The 21,194-nt window shown below is 37.8% G+C and overlaps 1 protein-coding gene across 8 annotated transcripts in view; it reads right to left on the bottom strand.

Moving 5' to 3' along the window:
• PIGN (phosphatidylinositol glycan anchor biosynthesis class N) overlaps window positions 1-21,194 on the bottom strand; it is a 106,105-nt gene that overhangs the window by 14,953 nt on the left and 69,958 nt on the right. For 7 of the 8 annotated variants that reach the window (XR_007888633.1, XM_051610780.1, XM_051610781.1 and 4 more), the window contains 6 exons: window positions 19,996-20,087; window positions 15,733-15,844; window positions 9,944-10,052; window positions 6,152-6,254; window positions 4,246-4,348; window positions 2,583-2,669 (listed from right to left, as the gene is read on the bottom strand). Coding sequence is in view for 7 of the 8 variants with exons in the window: in XM_051610780.1 (XP_051466740.1) it covers window positions 2,583-2,669; window positions 4,246-4,348; window positions 6,152-6,254; window positions 9,944-10,052; window positions 15,733-15,844; window positions 19,996-20,087 (606 nt within the window). In the remaining variant the exon portion in view is untranslated. The remainder of the gene's footprint in view (window positions 1-2,582; window positions 2,670-4,245; window positions 4,349-6,151; window positions 6,255-9,943; window positions 10,053-15,732; window positions 15,845-19,995; window positions 20,088-21,194) is intronic. The other variant, XM_051610783.1, reaches the window with a different exon arrangement.

Raw genomic sequence — 21,194 nt, 5'->3', positions numbered from 1 at the left:
CAAGAGCCTGACCCACTATTACAGCTTTACACTGCATTAAGAAATCCAAAGCATTGTCTAGCTTTACCAAAGATTTGACATATGACTATGTCAATTGTAAAAGACAGGGACTGTCTGGGTAATATTTTGGAGCCTGTCTTGAGTCTCCTGCCAGAAAGCCACAGTTTATTTTTTCTGGGCCCCTGCCTAGCAAGATAGAAACACCCCTGGACCGCAATCTCAGCTGTGCATAAAAGCACATGTGCTTTTGCAGAAAGTAATGAAATATGAATATGTACTGCACACCAAAAGAGATGGCTTTATTGAAGAACTGACTGTGGAAAAGGTAGCTGGCCATAAAACAAGACTAAAGGTTTGTATGCTATCCCTCTCATAAGTTTGTTGTCCAAAGGTTATGCCAAGTCTATCCATTGCAACACTGGGTTCACTATTTTTTCCTTACTTGAGGGACAGAGGACAACTATGGCAGTATCTGTATAGCTGGAAGGTTTTTTTTATAAACGCCTACCCTTTTAACCTAGGTGCAACACTTGCTGCTATACAAGCCCATAAAAGGTATTTTTCTACCTCCTGTGGAGCTCATGTGGGTCCACTGTAGCTCACACCTTTTCAGTCAAAGAATGGTTTTTAACTGCTTTTTCACATCAGGCAGAGGGTCAATGACGACAGCTGCTGCTGCCAGAGCTCTCTCTGGTCCTTCTGCTCCTTTTATAGCTCTTGCACAGGATCATTTAAGTCTCTGCATAAAGAACTTGCTACCAACTGTTCAGCAGAATCGTTGGGATTTCACATGCAATATTTTCTATGGATTAGGTCAGCATAGCTAAAGAAATTATGCTTCCCCAAGAGCATGGCATCATTTCAAGTTCAGTAACACAGCAGCCTACCAGCATCGTGCAGTTTTGCCAGTTAAGATTTACAAGAACAGTTCTGCAATAGAACAAAAAAATACCAGTAGCACATAGGTCTAATAAAAATGCTAAGCATAAGAGCATAAGCAATCTTCATCTTCTTCTGGAAGATCAGGCTTTAGGGCCCCTCAGCATATGCTGACTTTTGGGGCCCATAAAGAAACCTTGAGACAATCTTAAGATACATAGCTCATAAGGTCGTAGTTACAACACGACTGCGCTAATAGGAAAGGTTTCTCTTCCAATACCACTATTTTTAAACATTAAATAGCATCTAAATAAAAAAAGCTTAAACATCTTTTGAGCAAGTGTGTATTGTATCAGGTCTCTGCAAAGGAGACCTGCAAATTATATATTTTTTCAGGAAATGAATCTAAAACACTTGAATGTGTTTTGTTAAGACAAGATTAAAGTAGTGCTACATTTATGTGTTAGATTAAAGTAGTACCATGCTGGAGCTTTAAAAAAATACAATTGGATCATTTTATTTTTGTTTTGGCTAATATTTAGGGTCTGACAGACAGCAGTAGCTTTACTGAAAGCCTATTTTTTGAAAAAAGCAAAACATCAAATGAAATTGATACATTTAATGCAAGGTGCTTTTCAGGTATACTCTAAAGCAAACACAAACATTCAACACCTAGTAAATTCTTTTGTCTCCTTCCTTAGCACTGATCTGCTTTTTTAGTGTATTATCTGTCACTCTTCCTCTGCAGGTTCCCAATGTCCAGCAGCAGTGTCCCAAATACCAATAGAATAGACTCTGCAACTCTGATCCACTGTCTCAGCTTTGGTTATGCTATGAACTATAAAGCCTGTTTTTGAAGGAACCAGTATTGAGACAACTCCCTCCCCAACTCCAGCTATGATATCCCACCTGCACTAGAAACCTTTGTCTGCTAGACTGCCTCATCACTTCTCTCCCACTTGCACACCCATCACCTTTGCTGCCAAATACTCAGTTAACTGCAGTCCCATGATGAAAGAGAAAAATTATGTTATCAAGTCTGTACAATATTAAAAAAAATAATAAAATCTGTAGTTTCATTTACAGTAATGCAAAATAATTTCTATGCTAGTGAGTGAACAACTTTTCCCTCCCAAGCCCATATAATTTCTAACAGCAGAAATCATGTGTAATATAAACAATTTTAGGCCAGATTCTGGGAACACATTTCTCTAAGAGTCTGCAGGAACATTCCTTCTCATCTCATCTGTCTGGCCATGGCCAATGCCTGCCCCCTAACATTTTCTTCCTTACACACTGCCATATTATAAAATGAGAAAATGATAATAACTTTAGTATCACCTTTTCCAACTGATTTGTGAAGGCTAAATGAGTTCCCTCCAACCAAAATGTAAAAAAACAAAACCAAACTGAAAACAAGATTCCTTAAAAGAAAGTTTACCTCAACTGCAATGGTCATAAGAGACCAAACTTTTCAAAGTGGACAGCGAGCCAGATTCCCAGACAGTGCAGTTTGCACTGATTTTTTTACTGCTTTATCAAAAAAAACCCCAAACCATAATGTACAAGACCATTGTCTTTTGAGTCAAATCATCTTCAATTGCTTCTGTTTCCAGTGGCCACCAGGCTACAGATTTTGATTGCTTGGCCTTTTGGCACAAACCCAACTTTTCTCTGAAACACAGAAGCCAGCAAAAGGATATAAAGAAGAAAGACCTGCGGATGTCATCCAGGTGCAGCTGTCGAAACTGAGTTATATCAGTAGCACAGGTGAAGTTGAAAACAGCAAGCTGGAAAGACAGCAGAAGAAATCAATACTGAACATTGACTGATGTACTTTGATAGAACCACCATATTCGTACTGAAATGAATGAGAAATAAACATACTTCCTATCAGCTGTTATTAGACTAGTATTATGATGAGGACTGCAAACCTTTCCCATATTTTTGCTACACATTAATGAATCTGCCAGAAAGATTGCACAAGTGAGATGATCAAGTGCACAGAAGAGCTTCTGCTGTTATGTACACTAAAAATGAACTTGTCTTAGATTTCTCATCTTTTTTTCCTCATAAATATTCCTCCTACACCCACACACTTCCACTGCTCACATGAGCATGTGGATAAAGACCCACAGAAATAAAAGACTGTAATTATCCTCAGATGACTTATGAGAGAGAATATCAAAATATTCTCCACCTTCTTCAGTCAGTTCTCAGCACAATATCATTTGATCTGCAGTGAAATTGGTTTTTTAGAGTTTGAGAAATCAATGAACTCCTATTCACTGAGGAAAAGGAAAAAAATCAAATAACAGACATTCAACACTGACAGCATTTTAGTTAAAAATAATCTCACATCATCAAGAGAACTGAGCTGGATTCTCTAATACAAGATTTACTTTGTGGCATATATTACCAGGCATTCTAGAGATTATTTTTCTAACCTAAAAATGGGAAGCAAGGGTAAGCAATATTGTTCCTTTAACTTGAAACCAAAAGCCAAATTATAAAAGGAGTAACAACAGAAAACTTAATTACAGCTTACCTATGTTCTTTTCATTTGCATTTGATTAATAAAGTGACCTGCATCAACGACAGCACATTTGAGAAAAGTGGGGAAGAGCTGCGCTGCACACTTGCCTGGCTCTGAGCACCCAGATAACTCTGCAACCTGCACTTAGTATCTAAGCAAATCAATGGCACAGCCACAGCTTTTTAAACCCTTGACCAAATGTAAAAGCTACGGGCTTTGAAAATTGTTGACAATATACTAAATTTTAAGGTGAAAGAAGCTGTGCTGATTACAAAACTCCCTCTCCAGGCAAAACCAAGAAGGTGCCAGCTTCAACTTGGTCTCTGGCTCCTTGTCTGTCAGAAAGAAAACTTCGTCCTTGAAGAAAGAGGGGAAAGTCAAAGTCCAACAAGTCAGGTATTTCCTATGGGTTGTTTCAGAAATCCAATTATTTCTCTTCAGCCTCTCATTCCAGTCTCTGCCATCAAAATAAAAAAAACCTACAATGACACTATACTTCCTCTAAAGAGTTTCTGTACCTTTTGCTGAATTAGCACTATGCTTGACAAATAGAGCTTGTAGCCTACAGAACACACCACTAACTCAAACTGATTTCCTAGAAATAGGTCTAATGTGGAATACCTTCAATAACAACAAAAAAAAAATCTCTCTGAAAAGGTCACATTCCTATTTCATAAAACAGCTGACACTGGCTTCCCAAACTTAAATGCAAAGTTTTGCTCTATGGAAACCACTCAGAGTATTTATTATATCCTTATATCCTCAAGCAAAAAAAAAAAATAGAATTAAAAGTTCATAATTAACCTGATATAGCTATCTGGAGCAGTTACCTTTGATTTGAGTGAAAGACCATAGTACTGCAATGCTTCTTGTTCCATATTTATCCACACAAACATCAAACCAGACAGCACCAGTGGAAACAGAGCTTCATACCTGAAGAGTAACATAATCATCCTAGTAAGTGCAGTTACTAACAACTATTTAACATCAAATATTGACATGTTTCTTTTCTTCTTAATTCACATAAATTATATACCAAAGACCTAGTGGTATTCTACTCCTTCTCTACCCATTTCTGACAAGTACCCACGGTTGGTTGAAGTTTCAAGTCAGACAGTAATTAAATGGTAAAAGTAGGAGAAATAAAGGCTGCTTCGGCTTTGTCATTTTCTGTATCCATTTTCTCATTTGATGGCTGCCACAACACTGGATGAGTGCCCTGTGTGTCTTGATTAATTTTAACAAAACTGGAATCATATTAAAAAGAAACATGAAAAAAATAATTGCATTTGGCATCCATTTTTCTGCAAAATAGAAAATTTTGTAATGAGAGCTATTTAGAACTGAGGGGTTACAGTCCAACCTAGACAGCGACTACAGATCATATCTCTCTAGGACCTAATCACACAAACTCATTCTGGTGATCTCAGTCTAGCTCCAAGGAGAGATGCCGTTGTATAATAAGAAGAGCATACATTTCACAGATATGAAATCCCCTTTTCCTTAATATATACCAATCCATTGCAATTGCAGTGTCAAGTCATACCCTAACCAAGGCTGCTAAGCTGTTCTAGCTACACACCCAATCTCAGAAGTGTACTTTTGGCTCCTACAGCACTCAAGCACAGCAAACTATGAGTGTACTTACATGAGTAAGTTAACTTAGGGGTACAGACTGTCACTGGATAATACTAGTTTCTTCCTGCCCTCTACATCTCAGTTGCACTTCATGGTGCCTCTCAGTTTGTTTGGTTTTTTTTCTTGCAGGATTAAATCATAATACTGACATGGACCATGACACTAATACTGAGAAGACTACTTTTTTTCCTTTTTTATTTTGTTTGTCCTTGGACACACACTTACTTTTCTAAAAATAAGAAAACCACTGCAATTAATCTTCATGTTTTTTCTGGTGTACATTCCCACTAGTCTAGCTACAAAGCAGTTTCAAACTGGAAGAATAAATCTTGGATAGACATTTCTGCTTTAATTATCAGAATGACAAGCAGTTAAACATGAAGATGACAATCGTTGGGTTGTCAGTAACAAAAGTACCTGCCATCCTTGGAATGGTCTACACTTGCCTACAAATTGAATGTCTTCAACTGAGTCAGTGACAACTGGCTGTATGCAACCATGCTCTTTAGCTGGCCTCAATACTTGCACGTAGCTGCATCCGAGAGGCGCTGTAATTACCTGGGCAAAGCACTGGTTTATCATGACATCATATAACTGAGCACTGAGGAGAAAACACACTAGATACTTCTGGCACCAAGTGCCTTGGTTTTGCTATGATTGGTCTTTCTGAGTTTTGGGGTTTTTTTTAAAGAATTGTTCCAAAATTTGCTTGTCACCAGTGCTGAGCAGCTGGGAGAGAAGTTATTTCCTTTTGTCCCTGAGCAGAAAAGAACATGCAAAACCAAAAAAAGACAGAAACCAGGCCAGACTTTCTTATTATGGTGCAAGATTGTTTGAATATATAACCTTCCATCCACTGCTTGGTTTAGCTGAAAGGTATGCCAACAAAACAGTGTTTATAATACAAAGAGGAATATGGAAGTTCTCCTGAAATTTTATTTGGGAAACTTAACAAGGAGACAAATGGTGAGACTACAGCTGGAAGAACATGCTCACACCTTTAATAAAAATATTAATGAGATTCAGCAGTTTTATATTTATATTTAGTCCTTGATTTTCACATATAAAACCCAACCAAACTGAGTAAGAAAGAAGTACCCTGTGCTGAGGAGCAGGTAGGTGGACATCAGGGAGAGCAATATGCTGAACAGTCGTTGAAAGAGGAACGTGGGGCTCAGTAATGGCAACATCAAGGAAGAAACTACAATAAAGAGAGATCCATCAGTCACCAGGTGCAAAACATTTCATCTTTGGTAACAAGATAACATGCTTCAAATCTTGACACTTCATGTACAGAAATTCAATACTGGTCATATATGCCCTATTTTGAGAAGTTACTTTTGCTAAAGAAAACCCAATGTTTGAAATGCTTAATATTTACCAAAAGTAATTTTGTCTCCATCACTTTAAATTCCTAGCTTTCTACCTCACAGCCTTTATAATTTCTTAGGAAGTGATGTTAACATAGCCTTAAGATGATGCAGATGCACAACTACAGAAAACCTCCAAACTTGAGTGTTTAATACTATCCTGAGAACCACTTAACACAGACCCAAGGATCTCTGGCAGCACAAAAACTGTGGATTAGATTAGGAAACCTGCCACATTTTGAGGTGTAACTGAAAATACTGGAAGTAAAGATACTGAAATTATTAATTTATTAGCTTCTTTACTTGAAAGTTTTAAAATGGGAATATTTAAGGAACTACAGAGGACCTATCTGTCATCATCCATGCCTCTTGCCTTCAACATTTCTCTAACACAGGTGTAGGATCTTAAGAATTGCATCTCATTCCTTAGTGCAGACCATTGCTCAACTGCCCAGTCAGCCCCAGTGAACAGAGTCTGTGCTGCCCCTAAAGAGACTCCTCTAGCTGGGAAACTTCTGGAGGTGAAGAGAGGGCCCAACAGGTTGCAGGAGATGAGAAAATTGGGAAGAGAGGAAATGTGCTACTGGAAGAGTGAGTAAAGAGGAAGAAAAGCAGACAAACAGTGGCCAGTGCTTGAAGCAAGGAAAGGGAGAAGGAAAAGCACTGATGTGATTTTATTGTTAAACCTGATTTTTTTAATACGAAAATGTGATGTGTTTATAAAAAGTGCACTGACAAATAGCATCGTTGTGATTCTTCATTGTGGTATACATAACCAAATCATACAAAGACTGCATCAACAGGAAGTCATAATTATTAATACATCTATTAAGGAACAGAAATAAAACTATAACATATGGAAAGTGCTCGCTTGTGCTTAGTGTCATAGTATACATTAGTATCTATAGTAAACATATCAACAAAAGAAAGATAAGGCTGTTTCTAAAACCTGTGAGTCAGCGTATTTTATTCCCTGGCTTTCAGCCTTGGCCACTGCTACAATTACAGAATTAGTGACTTCATTTCAAGGGTGCTCCAGCTTTTCAGCATGACTCCCACCTCTATACTTAAAGAAGGCCTGACTTAAGGAATAACACTAGGCACCTCTTCACAACGCAGAACAGCTGGAAAGAAATTCATCTTGGCAAATGGCCTCTGTGAATGACACTAAAGACACCAAATGTGTATCACTCCGAGTGCGATTACAGATGAGTGGCTGATAGGTGATAATTGGTCTTTCCTTTCCATCTCTAATGAGACACATCAGATATTAAACATAAAAAAAATCTGCATGTTTCTGGCTGACCTACACAAATCTCTGCAACCCCATGCACAGCTGCGACTCCAAATTCCTTAAAATTTAGCAAGTCGCTATGATAGATTTTAATGGATTAAAACTTTAAAATATAATATACATTCATTTGGAAATATCTGCTAACAGAAAGACTGTTTTGAAGAATGTGGGAAGCAGCTATAATTAACTTTATACCTCCTGGTTTTACCTCTATATTTGTGGTTAATATACAGTACACAAAACATAAAATGTAGCAGCTAAAGCCAGTTGGACAGAAGCCTGCAGGAACCCATTCATCACTAATTCTCCTGAAAATCGCCTGATTCTCCAAAAACCAGATTTCCTTCAGAAAAATAATTTTAGGCCTAAATTAAAAATTTAACAAGCTAGGCTTTATATTAATCAGAATTAATAGCTGGGGAGAGGGAAACAATTTCCTAGCAAACTTCAGAAGTCTCATTATCATAACTGACATGATGATCATAATAATAATATCAGTATTACTATGAATAAAAACTGATATCTGTGTGTTTCTGGTTATATAGATATACACAGAGGTCCAAAATGAAAGCTCAGTAAGTAACACTGCCATTCTTCCACAACTAAGAAAACAGATGAAGAGGAGTTTGACCACCAGTAATGCCACCAACCTTGGGAAAGGTACAGTAGACCATGATACCTTAATTCTTATGGTCACACATTTGTGGTACACACTAGTGACAAGACAGATGCTAGCTGTGGTTATAGTAGTGACAAGGCATTTCTCTCCAACAGGAGTATTGAGGGCATGTTGGATGCCTTAGCTTTTTACCCACTAAGTTCTGTGTTTAATTATGCAATGCAACTTCAGCAAGTACATACTTGTATATCATATTCACTTAAAATGATTACTTCCAGTCTGAAAGACTTTGCTAAAATATGCAATACTACTGTGGGAGCAAGTAGACCTTTGGGGTACATACAGTTTACTTCACTGTTAGCTTAAATCACAGAAACATCACCCAGAGCAAAGAGAATTTCTAATATACTCTAGACATCTCTAACTGCCCAAACAATCTCTCAGATGAAAAATATTTTTCTCTCACCCTTAAATAAAAGGGAGAGATAACCTTTTCCTTTTCACACAGAGATGCCCACTTAGCTTAGCAAGCTACAACAAGTTAGGAAAGCATGATGGAAAGGAAAATGGTCCAAAGAAAACTACATGACAAAGACAGCCTTGGTCACACACACGATCACAACCAGGTGTATCAATCACGAATCTATTTGTTCAAACAAGCAGGATTGCTAAAACTGTCAAGTTCTGCTTAAGTCGAAACAATGTCATCAGTACAGGAATGTACAAGATGTCCAGCAACTAGGTAACAAGAGCCATAATTCTTCTGTTAAACTAAGTTTAAACTCTTGAATTTTAGCAAAGAGCTGCTATCAGACTGCATGGGGTACATTTAGCTCTAGAAGAAACCCCACATTCTAGATCACTCAGGGATACACAGTGCTTACTGTTTTCTAATGGAGACTTACAGAAATTACTTCATACCCAAAATACAAAAGATACTTCTTTATTATATTCCATAACACCCGTGACTATTACATTTGCTTCGTTTAATCATCCTAAGATTTTAATTGTAAAGTGGTGAAAAATCCATACACTTGTAAATTGTTTTGTTTTTTTAAAATATTTAGGTTCTAACAGATATCAAACATACATTAGCATCATTAGTTCACAAGTATTTTGCAAGGTAGCTCTGAAAAGCACTTCCATAACTCTCCACCATATGTTCCATCTTCAAGTTTCTTTTGAAATACAGCAACAACCTTTCCTCACTTCCTTATGCTTAACAGGATTGTTTGCAGAACATCTCAGATCACCCTTATCAGGCTCCAAGCAAAACAAAAAGGGAGTTTATACCATTATATCCCTAAAAAGGGTCTTCAAGATATTCAGAATACTCAAAACAAAATATAAAGCTACTTGTATATCAAAACTGTTTGCATTTAAATACAAACTTACAAAGGTGTAATATTTCAGAAGACTTTCTAACATATTCCTCAAAAAAACCCTCACTTAGGAAAGAACAGTGAGCACATGGAAGAACTACTGGAAGTCCAATAAAGAAACACGTGCAAAAGTAAGATGTTAATTAAAAAATGTCACTGCCCTCCACCTAACCCCAAGCCCCACAAACTATCAGCATAGAAGTTTGGGAGGGAAGATGCTCTTACCTAGAGTTATCCAGCTAATAATTTGATTCAATACAGGCAATCCCTGTTTATTCTTAAGACTGTCGTGGGTACTGTTCACAACATATGTCGAAAGTGCAATACTCAACATCTAGAAAGAAGAAATCAGACAGTAAAACACATAGTTAACGTATGGATCTCCGCCATCCCACACTAAATACATAAATATACAAGTATGCTTTAGAGTTGCATAAATAAGTCAACTGAATCAACAAGAACAGGAAGTCTGACAGGCAGTGTTGAGTAAAGTTTTTTACAATTTATGCTATTTAAAACTTCCTTAAAAAAACCCCACACTTCTGCTTTTTTTGTTTTCTTTTTTAACTTTATTGTTATTGCTTGTGCTATCTAAAAATAGTTTGAACAAGTGCCTTGTATCACTGACTTAAATGACCCAAGAGTAACTACTTAAACACTCATGTAAACCACAGAAAACATATGCCCCCAGTTTTGTGAGGAGTACTTGTCCTCAAACAGCAACCACAAAGCACTAACATAACCTCTGGCTTTGCTGATGGATCCAGCACAGGGTGAAGGGGAAGAGTAGTTAAGGCAAGAGCATGGGAAGAAGAGATCCTGTAGGAAGACACAGCAGCAGCAGAGCAGATTGGAGGTGGATTTGCACAGACAGAAAGACGCTGCTATCTTAGCACACTGTTCAAACTAAATTGTCTGAAACACTGCAAGCAGAGTCAGTCTCCTCTGACTTGGAGAAGCAGTGAAGCTGAAGAGGGTTTTTTTTCTTGACTAATTCAAGTAGGCGCAAAAATACCTTAGGAAAATTTCCCTGAGTCAGTTATTTTTGAAAGATGAAAATTATCCAAGAAAATGCTTGAACCAAGTTTTCAATGAGTGCTATTTATTCACGACTCTGCAGTTCCACTAAAAGACAAACCAAGCACGCACAGTACTTTGCAAACACTGCTTTAAATCAAGATGTAATTGCTGTTGTGACTTTTATAGTGCAAAGCAACTAAACAGTTTTCACATCCATCACTTTTTACCAGATGAAAAGTTGGAGCAATACCTAGTGGTAGCCACCCAGCAGATTCATTCAGCAGTCAGCATCCTTTTTTGGCTGGGTTTCACAGGTGCTCAATATCTGCTGCTTCTATTTAATTTCAGGCCTCAAGAACATGTACCTTGTATTTGTGCACATATTTCTAGCTGGGTCAAAGCATTAAGCCTCCAAAAACTCAGGGAATTGTTCCCTTCAGACTTCTGATGTTTATTTGGGATGCTTTTGCTGAATTCAGGCCAGATCTCTCCCCTTTGATAAACCTTTTCAACTTCTTTTAGTGTCATGAGCTCTGGTAATCCCTCTGCTATGCTCTAGCCACTGGTGAAATCACCTCACGCTCACTTTGTGTCATCTCCCATAATACACCTTATGCCTTGGAAGACTTGTGAAGACCTGGGGACATAAGTAAACCAAATTTCCTGCTGCTAGATCTATGTCAGAGTGCAGGGAAGGGCTCAGCATCTGCTTTTGAACCTCCAGTATTCTCAGCTGAAACTGCTCTCAGCTTTCACCAGCATCTCCAGAACTGTGAAGAAGAGCAGAAGCAACTTGGAGATGCAAACAGAGGTCTCCAGCTAAGAATCTGTCTTCTTTCTCCCTTCACAGCCCTCTTTGAAGTTCAGAAATTATTTTTGAAAAGCTTAAGATCTGGCCTCTGAGAAACACTGATCCATAGGTCACAGCTAGAAACAGGAAACGAAGGGTGACCTACACCTCTTCCCCAGCTGGGAGGTCTCCTGAGCATCTAACATGGTAACAACGTATAGGGAGTAGAGTGGGAGAACCAGCACCATGAACTGGACACTGCAAAAGGCTGGTTGAAAACACTCCTCCTGACCCCTAGTTCCATTGATATGACATGGATTCCTACTGTTTATTTCTCTTCCTAATTTAGATGACAAAATTAATAAACTCACTACCTGGGACCCACAGGAAGTTCAAGCACTCTAAGGATAATAACTTGGCCCAACATTATCAACCAATGGAAACAGCAGTTTTTGGTAGTGCAGCAAAAATCTGGACTTCACCTATGAAACTGCTGGCAAAGAGCAACTAGTGTTCTCTCCAGCAAGAAATTTAAGTTGTACAGTAAGCACTGCAACAATCCAGCTGATGGATTACAATTAACCCTGTTTTCACCATTCCTGAAGCCTTAATGAATTCTCAAAGATCATAGAATAATTTAGGCTGGAAAAGACCTTTACGATCATTGAGACCAATCATTAACCTAACACTTCTAAGAGCACCACTAAATCATGTCCTTAAGTGCCATGTCTTTACATACATTAAATACCTCCAAAAATAATGACTCAACCACTTCCCTGGGGAGCCTGTTCCAATGCTTGATAATGCTCTCAGTGAAAAATTTTTTTCCTAATATCCAATTTAAACCTCCCCTGGTGCAACTTTAGGCCATTTCCTCTTATCCTATCACTTGTTACTCGGGAAAAGAGACCAACATCCACTTTGCTAGAAATCTGAAGTGGCATTAACCAAAAGACAACTCTCTCCTTGCCATAGCAAACAAAGTTCTCCAAAACATGTTATTTCTGCTTCAATAAAATAAAGAGAAAATCTGAGAAACTCTTGGCTATTTTCATAAAGCATGACAGTATAATTAGTATATTCTGCCTCAAGCAGTGACATTTATCAAAACTTCAAAATGAGGTTTAAACATAACTGAAGTTTTTGTAACAGAAACATAAATGTAACCATACAAGTTACTCAAGCTTGCATTTTTATTTTATAATTTTTCCTTATTTATACACTTCTGATGAAAAATCTTTTGATTATGTTGTTTGGTTTTCTGGAACTTTATTGTTTTTTTAAGACTAATACCCATGTTGGAAATCCACAGTGTATAGGTAAAAAAAACAGTGAATAAATCAGTAGCCTGTAAATGGCCTTTCAGATGCATACAGGTATGCAGTTCATACTAATTTGTAAGGTGTACACTCTGTCCCATCTATGGAGAAACCAACACAAAAATACATAGTTCAGGACCAAATCAGAGGAAATTGTCTTTTCTGTGAGGACTATATGAAAACTGGTGGGTTTTTTGCCTACTCTGAGGGTCTCTGCCAATTCAGGTTTCTTTTTGACCAAGAGAACAATTTATGTAATAGGAACAAGCTTTGTTCCTTACCAGGTATGATATCTACAGGCTAATTCCCAGATGGAAATGGAAGATCACTTGGAAAAAAAAGAAGAAAGTTGTCTCCAGTATAGAAAAAAAAATAAAAAATCATCATAAGCACAAGAAGAAGCCTAGGCTATGCTCAAGAAAGGTCTTTATTCAGATGCAATTCCAAAATAATTTGTGAAGAACAACTCATGCAAGTAAGAACTACTTCAGCCTTTGGGGAATATTACCCTATTTCTTGTATCTCATCCCAAATGAGCAGATGCAAAAATATGAGGTGAGGTGAAATGAAAGATTTAAAAGAGGGTTCTTGCACACAGGCACTATAAAAATAAACAGGAAAAGGATTTAAAAAAAAAAAAAAAAGATAATAAGAGAAAAAAGGAGTAAGGGTACCCTGATCAGAGAAGCTTGGCCAGATCAGTAGGCTTTTTGCTAAAGGGAGAAAATAACAAAAACCTGGAAACACCAGCTATTCCTCCTCCATTCTATAACTCAAAGGCTTTTAATCAGAGCTGAACCTATAAAATGTTAGAGTAGCTAAGGGAATTCTCAAGATAAAGCATAAAGAGTATGAGGAAGGGATGTTGTATTTTCCCTTCCACTTCAGTCAATACTTGTAGGAAAGTGGCAAACAAAAGGAAGACCTGTAGCAAATTATTCTATCTTCTCATTCCCCGAAACAAAGAAACATCAAACAATTGATCTTAGTTTCCTGTATAGGAAGGAACAACTTATCAGACAGCTGCCTCTGTATTCAGGGGCTGCCTCCAAACACCACACACAGGGGAGCTGCCAAAACTACTTTTAAGAAAAATCTTGTTAGATGCAAAGCAGGAACATGATTGTATGTGCTTATGTGTATGAATGTCAGTGCCCTGATCACTGTTTGCCATTGCAAAATAAGTATGTTGCATCTGACTAGAGGATTCATCTTACCCTTAAAACTGCCTGGGAGTTGTAAATCGATACTCATAACTTTCAAAATGCTCCAAATCAGCATTTTTTAAGATTACCCCCTTCCCTGACCCCACTGAAAACTCAAATTCAAAAGAAAAAGGAGAAAAAAGGAATTCCACTGCCTATAAATGTCTTCTGACATTTTCCATTCATATTCCTGTATGTTTCAAAGCAACTAAATGCAACCTAAACTCAAAACAAGTAATTTACTTAAAAATGGGTAATCCCTCTGTAATGTCCTTTTCCCCCTCTAAGTCTGAATAATCTCCCTTTCCAATCCTTTCCTTACCCAGAGTGTGAATGGTGGATCCTATGTTTTCTGTTCCCAAGTAAGCTTTTGAAAGAAAAATCTAATAGAGATTAGTAATTAGATGTCACTATTATAAAATACTTGCTAATTAAGGAGCTCTTTGAGGACCTTTACGATCTTAAAGGTTGGGGAAAAAAAGGAAGATGTTACTCCCTGAACAAGCAGGTAGAATGTTTTAATCTAATTGAGTATCTTGGGGCTCTGCGAGTGAATTTCCTGATTCTCAGAAGTTGGCTCAAGAATAGTCTGGCATTACTTTTAGACTGCAGATTTATTATCACCATAATTTGTGAGCTTCTCCACAAAGTTACACCACATGAGATGCTGCAGCAGTTGTGCGGTGAGTTGACGCTGGCAGACTGCCAACTGCTCTCTCACTCCACTACCCAGTACCACTTGTTTCCAGATGTTCCAGTGGGAAATCCACTGCTGAGTATATACTGAAACGAGCTGTCCTAAATACTTAGGAAAGGAACTGATACTTCTTTTCCACAGTTAAGCTGAAAAAGTTAAGAGAAACCACCACCACATTAGACATGTGAATGTGCTCTAATAAAGGCATTTTAAGCATTCATTATTCTTTCCCCTCCTCCTTTTAACCCATTTGAGCTCCATATCCAAATCACTGATATAAATGAATGCATTGCTTAGCTCAGTAAGAGACTCCAGCCCAGAAGTCATATTCAATAAAGCTGGTCCTGAAATAAAAACATTATCTTGTAATAAGTTTGGGTTTTTTGTTTGTTTGTTTGTTTGTTTGTTTAAAAAAGAGGACAACACTCATGCAAGGTATTATTAGAATCTTAAATGTTCTCTAGAACTTAATTAACACCTAATATGAAATTATCTAGCTATTTTACGAAGCTATTTAAAAAAACACAACATCTTTCATCTGAAAGAAGCTTTACCCAACAGAAAATCAGCTCTCATATAGTTATTCAACAGCCAAAACCTGCAAATAACCCCCTAAAACAGCAAGCCTGTCCTTAGTGTGCACGTGTAATTCCTGCAAAGGTCACATACACAGTTACATACACAGACGGAAGGCAGAACCAACATTCTGAGTAGAGCATCAAAATTTCTATGCACATCTATGTTATCAACACATATAAATATGCACAAGATGAGCTTTGGGGAACACAGCATTATGATATTTAAAAACGTATATTACCATGAGCGCATGGTCCTTTTGAAATAGTAAAGGGGAAAATTCTTAGGAACAATCACTTTCTTCGTGACAATTGTGGCCATAGTAGAAACATGGTCTTGAAAAAGATGTAAAAATTTACATGTAAAAGTCCTCTAATATTCAGAATTACTGAAAAGTAGCAACTGACCTGATACAAAAGTACTTTCAGATCTTCTTTATTTCTGTACTTATTTTCACTTTTACAAAGAGATGCCAGTGAGAAGCAAGAGATCAGAAGAGTCAGTAAACCAGCTGCTATTCTGTAAAAAGAAACAAAAGAACAATAAAATCCCAGGAAGTATCGACAAAACATTCAGGCAATTTTCACAGAAGTGTTCTTCACTAAGATGCCATAATTCATTACAGTATCAAGATTTAATAAGTTAAGGAAATTCAACATCCAGCTTTAAAAAATCCAATTCAGAATCAAGTGTGGTTTGTTTGGTTGTTTTTTTTAAGTGGTTGGTTTGGTTTGTTTGGGGTTTTTTGGGCAGGGCATCAGGGGCTGGGGCTGTGATATTTGTAGGTTTGGGTTTGTTGGTTTTGTTTTGTTTTGTTTTAATACAGGCTTGCCATCCACAAATACAGTTGTGCACTTTTCACGGCAGTGCCAAAAAAAAATCCAACCCTAAATCTCTATTTTGTCCACATGCCTGAGCTGTCACTCAATATTTTTAGGTACTTTTGATTACCTGCAAATAGTATTTTGAATGAAATACCAACAGTGATCAGTGACCTAAAGTTAGTGGTTTCAAGATTTGTCAGGTTTGTCATCTAACAGGGAAATTACACCACTATTACTCTCAAATACATAGCTTGTTTAAATCCAACAACAGGACTAACAGGAAGACTGTCACTCATCACAAACAGAAAAAACCCACAGTTTGGCATTATTGAGTAAATCTGTTAATTACAACACTGTTTCAAAATAACAGACATAATTCCCTAAAAGATCAATACTAATAAAATCATCAAGCAAACTGGGGAACTTTAAAGGCATCACAAGTTTTTTGCATGTATTTCTGTCATGCTGCAACCTTCATATGGAAGCAGTCAAACCATGCAGTCCTCATTTCCACTTGTCCCTTGGTATCTCCACTGAGAGACTACTGACAAAAACATCCATTTGTGACTGTTGCATTCCCTGTGTTTTTTCAGGCATGACACAAACATGTACAAATACCCCCTACTCAGTAAGATCAGGCTACATAGGTGTATCTCAAAAGCAATGACCTAACCAATATGGGAACACTGTTGCAGGCTACTCACTCAGAGAATGGAGGTTGGAAGGTATCTCTGTAAATCAGTCTAGTCCAACTCCCTGCTCAAAGCAGCGCCACCTGCAGCAGGCTGCTCAGAGACGTATCTAGCTGGGTATTGAATACTTCCATTGATAGAGACTCCACAACCTCTCTGGAGAACCTCTTCCAGTCAATGACCTGCCTTGGTGTAAAAATGCTTTTTTTCTAACGTTTAAGCAGAATTTCCTGTATCTGAAATTTTGCCCATTTCTTGTCTCTTCACCACTAAGAAGAATCCGTCTCCTTTACTCTTCTCCTCCAGATACATACTATAAACATTGATAAGATCCTCCTGAGTCTTCTACTTCAGAAAAAACAGTTCCAGCTCTATCAATCTCTCCTCTAGGATAAGCAGTCCTGGCTCTTGCTTGCTCTCCTGTGACAGATACTCTAATCCTTTACCCATCTTAATGGCCATTCTCTTGACCTGGTCCAAGTATGTCCATCTTTCTTTCCACAGAACCCAGAACTGGACACAGCACTTCCAGACGCATCTTGTCAGGGCCACCCTTTGAAGGGCAGCACATCCATCTGCTGCAAACTCGTTGAGATGCATTCTATCTCACCTCCCAGGTCTGTAATGAAGATGTTAAAACAGTAGCGGCCCCAATATCAAACCTTGCTGTGAACCACTAGTGTCGAGCCTCCAGCTGGACTTTCTGGCACTGATTACAATTTGTTGAATTTGACAGTTAAGCCCGTTTCCAGTCCACCTCACAGCACACTTATCTAGCCTGTACACCATCCATTTGTGTATGAGGATATTATAGGAGACAGTACAAAAATCCTTGCTGAAGTAAAAAGAAACAATACTCACTGCTCTCCCCTGGCTCACTGAGCCAGTCTTCTCAGGTTGGTCAAGCACAACTTCCTCTTCATAAATTAATGCTGACTGCTCCCCAATCACCTTTTTGTCCTTCATATGTTTAGAAATTATTTTCTTCCAGGATTAGATGCTCAAGTACCTTAACAGGGAGTGAGGTGAGGCTGACTGACCTATGGTCCCCTGAATCCTCTCCTATGTCTTGCCCTTTTTGAAGGTAGCAGTGACAACATCTGCTTTCTTCCAGTCCTCATGAACCTCTCCTACCAGCCATTGCAACAACTCTTCAAAGATTATCACTGACACTGACCAGCTCCTTCAGCTCTCTTGGGTGTATCCCAGCAGTGCTCATAGACTCATGCATGCCCAATTTGTTTAGATGTTCCTAACCAGACCCTCTTCCACTACGGTTATGTCTTCCTTGCTGCAGACTTCCTGACAGAATCACAGAATCACGGAATTCTGACTACTGACAAATCTCAGCAGTTTGAAGGCTGGGATTCCTGATGCCAGTCTTATCAATAAAGATGGAGGCAGAAGGTCTCAGCTTTTTCCATGTCCTTCATCACCAGGTGCTCATCCTAATCAGCAGCAGGGCCACATTCTCCCATCTTCCTTTTGCTGCTGGATGCTGTCTTCTTGTACTTTATATACCACACTAGATTCAAGTCCAGCAAAGCTTTAGCTTTCCTAACCTATTTTGCATATTCAGACAGTGTCCCTATGTCCTTGATCATCTGACCTTGCTTTTACCTCTTGTATGCTTCCTTTTTATAAATGAGTTGAGTCAGAAGCTCCCTGTTCTTACCATACAAGCTTCATTAATGTACTGAAAAAGCCCTGACCTGACATCCAGTGCCACTGCTCAATACTAGATCTAAGAAAGCACCTATTTCTCACTGGCACTCCTTCCCTCCTTCCTATATCTTCTCTCTCAGCATCTCCTTCTCTTTCATATCCTGAAGTGTCACACATACATATATTTTTAATTGTTGCTTCAAGAATTTTCAGCTTCAAAACTCCCTTGACAACATTCAGACAGGTGCAAACTATTCCAGAGGTACAATGCTCCACTAGAAGAATAAACAGGAAGATGTATAGCTGGGGTAAGGTGAATGTAAAGAAGTGTCAGGGGGAAGATCCAAAGGTCATTTAATTCCATTTTGATTTCTAAGCCATACTCAATTGTTCTAAGCAATTGAAAAAACACCTCAGTTTGGACCAGCAGAAATACATACATGTGTATATACAGCTGAGAGGTCACAATGCAGCCAAAGCAAATCTGTCCTGAATATTTCTAAAGTGTCGAAGCATCAAGACTAAGTAAGAAGCATTTTCAAAAGATAAATTTAAACCACAGTGAAAAATATCAAGGCAAAATGTTACTATCTAGGCTCATAATCTGCAATCATTTAGTATGGCTTAAATCCTTTATTTTTACTGAGGATCAGGTACACAGGCTTTGATAGGGCATAATATCTTCTGCCAGACAGCAGAAGGAGCCATTGCAGTTCAGGTCAATTCAAGTCTATCTCTGCAGTAACTACAATGATACCACAAACCTAACACCTTCTGGCCAACCACCTGGATTGCATCCAGATATGCGAAAATTCTTGTATGATGAAAGAGTATCTCACAGGAAGTGAGGAACAGACAAAAAAGGTGTACTAGAAAAAAAATGCAAGTCAACAGCTGTAGAAAATCAGACAAGCAACACCAGAAAGGAAAGCGCAGAACAGAGAAGCAAAGTGGAAAAAAAGAAGAGACAAAGGACCCATTAAGGAAGCAGGCAGCTCTGCCTATCCTATTTATTCTATTTCCCTGAATAGTTCATTAGGTGGAGAGGGCTACTCAAAGACAGATTATTCAAAATTAGATGCAGGAATTCAGAAAGTTGTTATCAAAGTAAACTACTTCTGAATATATACTCTTATTCACATATGTCATTGCTATTCACCATGTTTGCACCCCAGTGAAGCTCCTCCTTTAATGACAACTTTTAATGCAAAATCTGCAAATTTTTGTATTGTGGAAAATATTACATCCTAAAGGAAATTACAGAATAATGCAAAGAGCACATACAAGTGGCAAAATAATTAAAAAGTCTATTCTCGTTCAGATTAGTGAAAACCTGAGGGCTCTATAATGTTATTTAAATTCTGAATGTCAATGCCTGTCTCAGCAAGCTTTCAATAATACAATTCCTCACATATATCAAAAGTCCGTTGAAATTTTGAATATCAAAGAGGGAAATAAAGAAGTTTAAAGAACAACATGAGATTCTTACACCAGAGGAATATTTGGTTCTCTTCCTACAACAGGCATTAAAGGAAATATTGCCAGGAGCACACACAGAAGAGTCCAGATCAATGTTGTTGTCTAAAAGAAGAAAAACAAATGGGATTTTTTGGAGACCACATGGACAGAAAATTGTCTAAACAGAAAAAAATACTTGTAGTGAACTACTAATGGCTACTAGCATTGCCCACAGACCAAAAATCAACTGAAAGGGGCACAGGGTAACTGGTATTACAGCATTTCAGTTTAATACAGAAAAGAATCTCATTTAAACAGCTGTTAAAATCCTATCAAAGACAATGTGAATTAAAGCTAAGCTTATACTTAAAAGTACCTTCTCAAAGTGTGGCCTTCACACACTTTGCTGTCACCAGAAAGCTAATGAGTAACCTTATGGAAGAAAGGAGTAAAACTAATCTCATCAGAAGTTTGCAGCTACTGACTAATCACCTGTTTTCCAGCAATATGGTAACATTTTCCCGTCTCTGAATCTGAATGCCATTTGATTTAACCACCATAATAATCTAAGTAGTACTCTAAATTCCTTGCTAGGAGGAACAAACAAAACAACCTATCCCAGATATTTTACTCTAAATAAAGACAGAGCTATATCTCTTGATGTTTTCAAGTGCAAGTCAGAGTCAAGTTCCTGAAAGGAAATTTTCAGTGCTACAAAACATCTTCTGTATATATCCAGCTGAAGAAAAGTTACTTGATTACTTAAATAAATAAAAAACTAACTAACAACAAAAAAAATCACCAAAACAAATCTCCAGCTTGACAGTACTTACAGAGCAATTTGACTATGTTTTTTTTGTTTTAATTAAAATCTTGATGTTACCCCAGAACCTTGGGTTTTAGGTATCCTGTGAAATTAGAGATGTTTGAACAAACTAATGGAAGAAATGCCTCTTACATCAAAAGTTGTGCCAGTTCACACTCATATCTACAAAAGTGAAGTTTTTTCCTGGAAAAAAAACAGTACAGAAGGCTACCTCTGAGGAACAGTGCATGCCAGCAGATTGCAGACAGTATTGAATTTACAAGCATATTTCAGTTGTAATTTTTTTCCCCAATACATTATTATTTTACTTAAATGGTGGCACTTTTCACCAATCATGCATGTCAACACTTTTATCACCGTTACAATTTAATAAATTATGTGTATTTCATATGACTTTAAGTCAA

Source organism: Apus apus, chromosome 2 (genome assembly GCF_020740795.1).
Source record: "Apus apus isolate bApuApu2 chromosome 2, bApuApu2.pri.cur, whole genome shotgun sequence".
Classification (NCBI taxonomy): Eukaryota; Metazoa; Chordata; class Aves; order Apodiformes; family Apodidae; genus Apus; species Apus apus.
The sequence above is the reverse complement of the archived record's forward strand: the minus strand, read 5'-3'. Positions and strand labels throughout refer to the sequence as shown.